Genomic DNA, 11584 nt, shown 5'->3' on the forward strand with positions numbered 1-11584 from the left:
AATTTGAAAAAAAAGTAGAGTGAATCCTTTTTGTGTGTGTGCTGTTCTGTTTGTTTGTTTTTGTTACAGGTAAACAGCTTAGCTGTCCTGTTTTCAGTTTAGCTTCCTGTTTTGTTTTAGTTATTTCTCAAAGAAGAGCTAGGTGTTTGGTTTGTTTATTTTTGTTTTTGTGTTTATTAAAAATTGCGCAACCGCGCTTAAAAAAATCCATTTGTGTGTGTTGCTGTTGGGTCAGTGTTTTTAAAGGGGCAACGAACCGTGGTGAGGGCGATTCTTTTACAATATATATAAAACAAGCTCAGGTGTGTCGTCTTATTAAACTCACAGTGAAACCTGGACTTAATACACACACACACACATTACAGGTTTGAAAGCAGGTATAACGGCAATGTACAAAAGGTTTTTAAAATAAAACAAATTAAAAAAAACAGGACGTTTCAGTCAAAATCCCTTCTCTTTAGCTGTTACAAGCAACCGTGTTTTCAGCCAGCAGGCAGGCACGCGTCTCTGCCTCCCTCTGCTGGTGATTCTATAGAACTACACGTTACTGGCGCACCAGCACAAATAAACTGGACTTCGTTAACTCCTGAGAAACAGCGCGACCCCCCTGTTTCAGTATTTACATTCCTCCAGAGCCTTCAAGTTCACAGAACAGCTGAGCGAGGGATCGGGAGTCACACATAAACTCTCTGCTAACAGACTCCAGCGTTAGAAACAGGGAGCCATGGGTAAATGCATGACTAGTATTATTATTATTATTATTATTATTATTAATGAGTCATTCAGCAGACGCTTTTATCCAAAGCGACTTACAGAGACTAGGGGGGTGAACTCTGCATCATCAACAACTGCTGCTGCTGCTGCAGAGTCACTTCCAATAGGAGCTCGTTTGTTTTACGTCTCATCCGAAGGACGGAGCACAAGGAGGTGAAGTGACTTGCTCAGGGTCACACACACGCACACACGGTCCTGGTTTCACTGTGAGTTTAATAATCAGACACTCCTGAGCTTGTTAGCTAGACACACTGGGGCTGATCAAGCTGGTAGTAAAACCTGGACTGGGCGACACTGCTGTGCAGTAGGAGTCTGATTCCCATCTCTGATGTACAAGTCTAACATTTTTGCTAAAATACATGTTGAAATAACAAGTAGATGTCTATATATGCATTTCTTTCAACAAGTATATATATATTTCTTTATTTTTTTCATTTTGGCATAAAAAATCCTACATACAACTGTCTGCTTAAAATAAAATCAATATTTTTCTGACGGACAGTTTTATTTAAATAGCACACAAACCCCCCCCCCAAACCCCCCCCAACCCTATTTATCAGACTAGAGAGAGAAGCACCGCTGCGGTTTTTCTGTCCGAGCCTCACTGCAGTGTTCGTGTAACAGCATTCGGGAGCCCTGCTACTCATGCAGTGCGTCTGGAAGTATCGGAACTGGATAATCCGGGAGGTAAACTAGGACTGGGAATGAGTCCAACATTGAAATGAACCGTTTCTCCCCCACCCTCTCTTTAAATGCATTGTCTTTCTGGTAGATTTCCCCCCCCCCCCTTTGCTATTGGTACAGCCCTGGCAGCAGAGCGGGTCGTGCCACTTTCAGAAGGGGAGGGGTGTGGGCACCCTGCTTGCTTCCTCATTGCTCCTCTTGGGTGCGCTGTGGGATGCAGCCCTCCATCTCCAGGGCCTCAGGCCACCCTTCGTACTTGTTTGAGTTCTTGTTGTTCTTCGTGCGCTGTGGGGAGAGAGAAAAAAAATAAATATTACAAAAAAAAAAAACCACACACTTTGATCATTTTAATTATTTGCTTTACCTTGCATTCACTGTGGGACACTTCTATAAGGGTTAGACCTCTCTGTGCTTTACAATGCTTCCCTATGCTTTACCAGACCTCTCTGTGCTTTACAATGCTTCCCTATGCTTTACCAGACCCCTCTGTGCTTTACAATGCTTCCCTATGCTTTACCAGACCTCTCTGTGCTTTACAATGCTTCCCTATGCTTTACCAGACCTCTCTGTCCTTTACAATGCTTCCCTGTGCTTTACCAGACCTCTCTGTGCTTTACAATGCTTCCCTATGCTTTACCAGACCTCTCTGTGCTTTACAATGCTTCCCTATGCTTTACCAGACCTCTCTGTGCTTTACAATGCTTCCCTATGCTTTACCAGACCTCTCTGTGCTTTACAATGCTTCCCTATGCTTTACCAGACCTCTCTGTGCTTTACAATGCTTCCCTATGCTTTACCAGACCTCTCTGTGCTTTACAATGCTTCCCTATGCTTTACCACACCTCTCTGTGCTTTACAATGCTCTCCTGTGCTCTCACCTGTTCGAAGGGGCTCTTGCTATCGATGCCCTTCGCCCCCACCAGCACCCAGCTGTCCCGGAAGCCCAGGTCACCAATCGCTGTGCTGCCCAGCGCCGAGAAGATCTGCCGGGCTTCAGTGTTCATCCTAGGAGGGCAACAGTTCACATTATTATTATTATTATTATTATTATTATTATTATTATTATTTAGGCAGACGTCTTTATCCAAGGCAACTTACAGATGTTACAGGGCAGTACAGGGTGGGTGCGTGCGTGCATGCGTGCGTGTCTGTGTGCGTGCGTGCGTGCGTGCGTGTCTGTGTGCGTGCGTGTCTGTGTGCGTGCGTGCGTGCGTGCGTGTCTGTGTGCGTGCGTGCGTGCATTTAGTGTCGTTTACAGCTAGTGCAAATAATAACACTACTAGAATGCAGTATGAACTAGGAAGCAGCAAGTTAGGATCACAATGACGTACATCTACAATGCATAGCAGGATAGTGCATCAGTACAATATAATACCTTCTTTTTGGTGTCTGCGTTAGTTACCGCATTCTTCCACAGTTTAGTTTTACTAACGTTACAGACAGACAGAGACAGACAGAGCCCCACAAGTTTAGTTTACTACAGGGATAGGAATCAGACTCCCGCTGCACAGCAGTTTGATCCAGTCCTGGTTTTCACTGTGTTTAATAATCAGACACACCTGAGCTTGTTAGCTAGACACACTGGGGGCTGATCAAGCTGCTAGTAAAACCTGGACTGGGTGACACTGCTGTGCAATAGGAGTCTGATTTCTGCGGAGCGTGAGAGAGTCACGTGGTCTTACTTAGTGGCAGGATCATCGTAGGAGGCCACGAAAACCAGCGTGCCTTCGTGGATCGGTCTGAGAAACTTCAGCAACTCGTTGACATCTGCAGAGAGAACAGGAACGGACTGAGGGAAATGCACACGCAGCGTTTAAAAGTGAAAACGCCCGTATCGTTTTTGAGACGCTAGATCCAAACAAAACAATATTTTTTTTTCAATTCCTCTCCAGATGCTTTGCGGCTCATTCGGATGCAAAATAACACAAAAACACAGAGTCCACTGCAGACTGCGGTAAAGAGCGTTTGAAAACACAGCCCTCAGGATCTCGTCCAAACGCTTGAACGTTAGCAGAAATCTCAAACGTGAAAGCGTGCGGATCCGGGCAAAACGTTTCGCAACACCTAGAATTTTAGGACTGAGACACAATTTTAAAAAAAAATAAAAAATTAAATACAGTAAAATAATAGTAATAATATATGAACTTAATTTTTGATCTTTTATTTAACATCGCGTCAAAGAATCTACAAAAATGACTTCGCAAAATAAATTCTACACCTGAAGCCGCAATAGCAGGGCAATATTATTTCATGTTAGATTTCGAAACGTCACATTTTCTCATTTTTTTCCATTAGGTATCTGGAAAACTACACAAAGCGCTGATGTGCAATTCAGTATGTTAACGTCACATTATTCAGCAGCTTTCATTGGACTCTATGAAGCTGAGGGAGTTCATTCTATATAGAGGGTGTGTAATTCAATATGTTAACAAGGGAACATTATTCAGCAGCTTTCATTGGACTCTATGAAGCTGAGGGAGTTCATTCTATATAGAGGGTGTGGAATTCAATATGTTAACAAGGGAACATTATTCAGCAGCTTTCATTGGACTCTATGAAGCTGAGGGAGTTCATTCTATATAGAGGGGGTGGAATTCAATATGTTAACAAGGGAACGTTATTCAGCAGCTTTCATTGGACTCTATGAAGCTGAGGGAGTTCATTCTATATAGAGGGGGTGGAATTCAATATGTTAACAAGGGAACATTATTTCATTCTACACAGGAGGGGGGTGCTGAACCTGAGCCCACAGCTGCAGAAGGCAGTCCTTTGTGTTCAAACAGTGAAAGGCTGTCTGTTGAGTATTTAATCCCAGCCTCTGGTCCTGTGCTGCACCTGCGTTCCTGCTGCAGTCACCCATTATAACCTCTCTCTGAGTGCTGCTCAGCATGACAGTTCAAACGCACTCTAATCACCCAAGTGGGTCAGCTATTAAAGGGAAAGTCACGGGTGCTCCCACTGTACCTCCGGCCCACATGTCAAAGCTTCTGGTTTCCAGCAACTCTCCCGTCACCCCTGAATACACAAGACAGGAAGGTTAGTCAGTACACACACACACACTGTGACACACACACACACTGTGACACACTGACACACACACACAGGCTCTGTTAGTTCCTGGCAGGATTTGTTACCGTTCACGAGAGCGATGTTGAGACCTCGGCCCACGTTGTTCTTCACGCTGCTCATGAGTCTGGAACAGAGAGAGGCAACGAGATCAACACCAGTACAGCAGTCTGTGTACGTGTGTGTGTGTGTGTGTGTGTGTGTGTGTGTGTGCCTCAGTGTGTGTGCGCCTCAGAATCTCAGTGTGTGTGTGTGTGTGTGTGTGTGTGTGTGCGCCTCAGTATCTGAGTGTGTGTGTGCGCGTGCGTGTCCCTCAGTATCTGAGTGTGTGTGTGCATGCGTGCTTCAGTATCTCAGTGTGTGTGTGTGTGCTTCAGTATCTCAGTGTGTGTGTGTGTGTGTGTGTGCTTCAGTATCTCAGTGTGTGTGTGCGTGTGTGTGTGTGCTTCAGTATCTCTGTGTGTGCGTGTGTGTGTGTGCTTCAGTATCTCAGTGTGTGTGTGTCTCAGTGACATATACACTAAGTGTTGAAGAGAGATAGAGACACAGTCAGACAAGATGTCTCTCTCTCTCTCTCACTTTCTCACTCACTCAACCTAATCAGAGAGTTGAGAGTGAGACAGAGAAGGTTTGAAGGTTCAGGGGTTCAGGGGTTCGGGGGGTGGGGGTCAGGGGGCAGGGGGCTCACATTTTGTCGTCCAGGCAGATTTTGGGTCCAATCACATTGGCGGCTCCGCTGACGATCCGGAAGGCAAAGTGCTTCTCCGGACAGGGCATCGGCAAACCACACCGAAACCTGCGAGACCTGGGCACTGCAGAGAGAGAGGGGGAGAGAGAGAGAGAGAGAAGGAGAGGAGAGAGGGAGAGGAGAGAGAGAGGAGGGGGAGGGGGGAGAGGAGGTAGAGGGACAGATTAAACAATTTAGTCTATAAATAGCAGCTCCCTGGTACACTCCTATTGCACAGCAGTTTCCCATTCCAGGTTTTACTACCAGCTTGATCAGCCCCCAGTGTGTCTAGGCAACAAGCTCAGGTGTGTCTGATTATTAAACTCCTAGTGAAACCAGGACTGGATCACACTGCTATGGAATGGGAGTCTGATTTCCATCCCTGCACTGTAACTGCACACTAGACTGGATTAAAAAGGATTAAAATCCACTTACTGGGTGTAGGATCTTCATCTGGGGCTAGAGAGAGAGAGAGAGAGAGAGAGAGAGAGAGGACTAATTTACCATGGTTTGTTTTTTTTAACAGGGGACTTTTTTGACCTGAAAAAAAGCAACAAGGACCAGGGGTCACAAATGGAGATTAGATAAAGGGGCATTTAGAAAATAAAATAGGAGGCACTTTTTAACACAGAGAATTGTGAGGGTCTGGAACCAACTCCCCAGTAATGTTGTTGAAGCCGACACCCTGGGATCCTTCAAGAAGCTGCTTGATGAGATTCTGGGGTCAATAAGCCACTAACAACCAAACGAGCAAGATGGGCTGAATGGCCTCCTCTCGTTTGTAAACTTTCTTATGTTCTTACTATGCCTGGCTGTATTTCATGTATTTCACTGTATGTATTATGCATTGTTCCTCACTCTCTTGTAAAGCTCTTTGTGATGGTGCTCCACTATGAAAGGCGCTATATAAAATAAAGATTGATTGATTGATTGATTGATTGATATTGTGTTTGATTTTACTCTTACAGGTATCCGTACTCACGTTGTTTTGTAATTGCTCGGATTTGAAATCGTTCTCATCCCTTTATCGTACTTCCTGCGTGCTCTTAGAGGAATTTACTCGTATTAGATAATATTTAATAATCAGTTTAACTGCTCTTAGTCAAACACGATCTGAAATGCAATTACTGACTGTGTACTTTTGCTCGCTCTCCTACTGATTTTACTGTACTTTGTAACTGCTCTTATCTCTACTGTGATATTTTTCAATGTGCTATTGTATTATTATTAGTTTATTTAGCAGACGCCTTTATCCAAGGCGACTTACAGAGCCTAGGGTGTGTGAACTATGCATCAGCTGCAGAGTCACTTACAACTACACCTCACCCGAAAGACGGAGCACAAGGAGGTGAAGTGACTCGCTCAGGGTCAGACAGTGAGTCAGTGGCTGAGGTGGGATTTGAACAGGGGACCTCCTGGTTACAAGCCCTTTTCTTTAACCACTGGACCACACAGCCTCCTATTTTGTAATGTGATATTCTGTATTGTGATACAGTTATGTGATATTTTGCAATGTGATATTGTGTAATGTGATATTTTGTAGCAATTGTAAGTCACCCTGGATAAGTGCGTCTGCCGAGAAATAAATAAATAAATAAATAATCCCAGTCTGCCCAGTCTCCCCAGTGCCTCACTGTTGAGCAGCTGTCGAAGCCGGACGAAGCCCCCATCAGAGCCCAGCATGGTGCCAGCCAGGATCCAGGTGAGCCCCACTGTGGCCAGAACCACTAAGACACGCAGGGGCCCTGGGGAGGAGGGGGAGAGAGGGAGCGAGGGAGGGGGGAGGGCGAGAGGGAGGGGGGGGGGAGAGGGAGGGTCAGAAACCATACAGGGAAAGAAATAGCTTTTACTATGGGAAACTTTTATAAGGGTCAGTTTACCATGGTTTGATTTTTAATATGCTTTACCACACCTCTCTGTGCTTTACAATGCTTCCCTATGCTTTACCACACCTCTCTGTGCTTTACAATGCTTCCCTATGCTTTACCAGACCTCTCTGTGCTTTACAATGCTTCCCTATGCTTTACCAGACCTCTCTGTGCTTTACAATGCCTTCACTATGGGACAAGTGCTATTGGGAGCCACAGTGTCTTACCAGCCAGTCTCATGTTGCAGTCTCACTGTTTCCAGTTGTTGTGTGAGTTCAGGCCAGCAGATTCCTCCAAGACACAAGACACAGGGAATGAGGCCAGGGAGAGCTACAATAGGGCCTGTGACACACACACACACACACACACACAGAGACAGAGAGACAGACAGAGAGACAGACACACACACACACACACACACACACACAGAGACAGAGAGACAGACAGAGAGACAGACACACACACACACACACACACACACACACAGAGACAGAGAGACAGACAGAGAGACAGACACACACACACACACACACACACACACACACAGAGACAGAGAGACAGACAGATACAGAGAGACAGACAGACAGACACACACAGAAACAGAGACAGACAGACACACACACACAGATACAGAGAGAGACACACACACACACACACACAGAGAAAATAGTTTACAGTCAGTGCACATGCTACTAGAATACACAATGAAATAACACGTTAGGGATGGAGACAGTTTGTACAAATGACATGACAGTAGTGCAAGGATAGCGCAACAGCTGAGGATCCAGTAACACTGCGTGCGTGTCTGTGTGTATGATAATATAGATCATATATATATATAATTTTTAATACCTAAGGCACCTTTAAGAAGCCAAAATCCGATTGAAGTCACGTCAAATTACTCGGCCGACGAAAAATCTGTGTTTGATGTTTGCCAAATCTGGTCACAAACTACAGTTGTTTGAATTTTGATTTATTTATTTATTTTACATTTAAAAAGAGCAAACTGGCATTTTCCTGCTAAATTATAATTCACGCTGTAGAGATGCTTTTGACTCAATAAAAACTGAAATGCGCATTCTGTGAAACGAGCTGTGTTCCTAGCAAGCACGTAGGAATTGTGAACAGTATGTTACACTACAATGAAAGGCGACACACGTATCTTTTTTAAATTTTACTTATTGTTTTAATATTAATTATTTTGGTAGCGGAAACGAGGCCTAGCATATAATTGTTCAACCCCGAATTGTCGTGAATATCTCCGCCGTCATTCCATTCACCCTCCCCGGATGAAGTTTCCACCTTTAACCGCAAGGAGCGTACACTTAAATTACAGTATTTAATTTCCCTAAAACAAAAACAAAACAAAACAAAACAAAACAAAAAAAGACCAACAGCAACGGCTGTGTTTCTTGAGTTATTATTATTATTATTATTATTATTATTATTATTATTATTATGATGGCTGTTTACATGTCGTAAAAAAATATCGGTACTTGAAAAAGTTCCACACGTTACTGTATTTGCATTTATTAAACCTTTTTATTTATTTATTTATTTATTTATAAACCTGTTTTTAGCTTATCAAAATGTATGACAAAAAAAAAAAAAAAAAAAAAGCAAACATCGACAGCTAATCTTAAAAAAAAAAAAGCAACTTCAACGTAAAAAAAAAAACTATATCGGAGAGAAACACAGTTACCGAGGTGACGATAATGTAAAAAAAAAGAAGCTAATTTCATTAAAATTGCAACTTTTCGTTGTCACACAATTACGCCACAGAAACACCGCGACCCGCGGCACGCGTTTTCAGACCTCGAAAAGACACACATGTTGAAATAAACACGGGTTTAAAACGTTTTCATTAAACAGGCTTTGCTCTTACCTGCCTCCCAGCTTCCTGTTTCTTTTTTCGACACCAAAAAAAACACAGGAAAAAATAAACCAAACCTTCCGTGTTGCGACCGCCCACCGTCCCTTCAAAATACCACAGCATGCGAGACAGCGCGACAGTAACAACTCTACAGGGGTTTTATACTAACAAAACGACGCGTCTGACTAAATAAAATGCAATCATTGAAGTGGTTACTGTACTCTGCACACATAACGTTACTGTAATTACTGGGCAGCAGTGTGGAGTAGTGGTCAGGGCTCTGGACTCTTAACCGGAGGGTCGTGGGTTCAATCCCAGGTGGGGGGACACTGCTGCTGTACCCTTGAGCAAGGTACTTTACCTAGATTGCTCCAGTAAAAACCCAACTGTATAAATGGGGAATTGTATGTAAAAATAATGTGATATCTTATAACAATTGTAAGTCGCCCTGGATAAGGGCGTCTGCTAAGAAATAATAAATTATTATTATTATTATTATTATTATTATTATTATTAAATAAAATTAAAATGTATACAGAATAATAACGCTAAACTAACCCTTATAAAAGTTTACCACACGTTACATACAGTTTAACAACCCAGCTGGCAATTGGACCTGAACATTATTATTATTATTATTATTATTATTATTATTATTATTATTATTTATTTATTTATTTATTTATTTCTTTCTTTCTTTCTTAGCAGATGCCCTTATCCAGGGCGATTTACAATTGGTACAATATATCACATTATTTTTTTTTACACATTATTTTTACTTACAATTACATTATTTTTTACATACAATTCCCCATTTATACAGTTGGGTTTTTTACTGGAGCAATCTAGGTAAAGTACCTTGCTCAAGGGTACAGCAGCAGTGTCCCCCCACCTGGGATTGAACCCACGACCCTCCGGTCGAGAGTCCAGAGCCCTAAAGCACTCGGTTCGTCAGCTGAAGGTAATTGCTTTCTTCGGAAGCTGAAACCACAGTTTGTGGAGAATATTTCACAGGAATATTCAAGTTGCTAAGCGCTCACTCTCACTCACACTCACACCCACTCTCACTCTCACTCACTCTCTCACTCTCACAGGCTCCTTGTCTCTCTAGGGAGGTGTCCCACGAGAATGGGTCCCCTGAATTACTGGAGGCAGGTAATAGATTCCTAATTCCTGAATTAGTATTATTAAATACACTTTGGCGTGTGTTTTACGGTGGTAAGCTTGCATCACGTACCAGTGACACGATCACATCAATAATTTCACACGCGGCGCACCTCGACACCTACCCGCCCCATGATGTGTAACTCGTGTACAACCAATTAAAGCTCCCCTCGTTGTTTTTAACCCTACATTACGGTATGATACGTCATCATGTACTTTATATAAACGTCTTATATTTCATAGCATTTCCTCTTGCGTGTCTTAAAACAACAACAAAAAATAAATATATAAATAAACAAAACAAAAAATAGAAAAGTGAATTATTCCCTTTTTTATTTGTACCGCGACAGCAGCGAAGCCCTGCCCACGGCGCATTTACAAAGCGCGCACAACACACGCACTCGCCCCTGAAACCCTCCACGCAGTGCTGCTCTATCAGACGCCGCAGCCATGCTTAAGGCTGTAAGTGCATGGCTGGTGGTCGTAGGAATTAATGAGCAATTACCTGCTTTTCTTAATGCAACTGCCAGCGCGGAGTGTACGGCAGTCGTTTGGTCTCTCAGAAGCTGTACGACAGCCGAGTCCTTTGCACCTCACGGCACGCCCGATGCACTTTTGCAGGTGTGGCTGTGTTGGGGTTATTGTGAAAAACTAAACCAAAACAAACCCCCAGGGTATCGTGCAACTTTTTTTTTTTTTTTTTAATACCTCGAGGTTATTGTGCAAAAATAAAGTTATTTTTTGATGCATTTTTAAAATAGTCGATCAGTCAATTTTATATAGCGCCTTTCATTATTATTATTTATTTCTTAGCTGACGCCCTTATCCAGGGCGACTTACAATTGTTACAAGATATCACATTATTTTTAACATACAATTACCCATTTATACAGTTGGGTTCTTACTGGAGCAATCTAGGTAAAGTACCTTGCTCAAGGGTACAGCAGCAGTGTCCCCCCCACCTGGGATTGAACCCACGACCCTCCGGTCAAGAGTCCAGAGCCCTGACCACTACTCCACCCTCACGAAATATTGCTGCCTGAGAGACGAGGCTGTGTTGTTAATTTTTCGGTCCACACGCACACGCAGAAGTCTTTTATCCTGGGAGCTGGGTTCAAACCGCCGTTTTAATAATAAATGAGACACGAATGTGAAATCTGGTTTTCAGATTCATGACCCGCCCCTGTATTATAAGCGTGTCGCTCACGGGGGGTGTGGGGGTAACCACTGGAAGCAGGAGCTGCCCCTCCCGCAGGACCCTGCCCCAACTCAATAAGCAGTTGCGTGACGTAAGCACAGTTGCCAAGTCCGCTTATAATAAGCGGAATTGGGCTTGTTTTTAGCCGCACTCTAACATGGATAGCGCTTGCTCTTGGGCTTGTTTTGAAAGGCAGTGCCGCTTCTTTGTCTTTTATATATATCGGTGAC

At 43.3% G+C, this 11584-nt stretch overlaps 1 protein-coding gene across 7 annotated transcripts; it reads right to left on the minus strand.

Moving 5' to 3' along the window:
• Window positions 1–1547: 1547 nt before the first annotated feature.
• fam3a (FAM3 metabolism regulating signaling molecule A) lies at window positions 1548–10758 on the minus strand. Of its 7 annotated transcripts, none has more exons than XM_034002620.3 (10): window positions 10662–10758; window positions 7347–7461; window positions 6886–6996; window positions 5687–5710; window positions 5213–5336; window positions 4593–4651; window positions 4423–4473; window positions 3141–3225; window positions 2337–2463; window positions 1548–1743 (listed from the first exon to the last, which is right to left on the minus strand). In XM_034002620.3, exons 2-10 carry the CDS (start codon window positions 7357–7359, stop codon window positions 1645–1647), a joined length of 693 nt encoding a protein of 230 aa, XP_033858511.1. In that variant the 5' UTR covers window positions 7360–7461; window positions 10662–10758; the 3' UTR covers window positions 1548–1644. The 7 variants fall into 7 exon arrangements, with proteins under 7 accessions (XP_033858511.1, XP_033858513.1, XP_033858512.1 ...); XM_034002622.3 differs by having other exon boundaries at window positions 7347–7410; window positions 10662–10748; XM_034002621.3 differs by lacking the exon at window positions 10662–10758 and adding an exon at window positions 9005–9143 and having other exon boundaries at window positions 7347–7410.
• Window positions 10759–11584: the final 826 nt, after the last annotated feature.

Source organism: Acipenser ruthenus, unplaced genomic scaffold, assembly GCF_902713425.1.
Source record: "Acipenser ruthenus unplaced genomic scaffold, fAciRut3.2 maternal haplotype, whole genome shotgun sequence".
NCBI classification, from domain to species: domain Eukaryota; kingdom Metazoa; phylum Chordata; class Actinopteri; order Acipenseriformes; family Acipenseridae; genus Acipenser; species Acipenser ruthenus.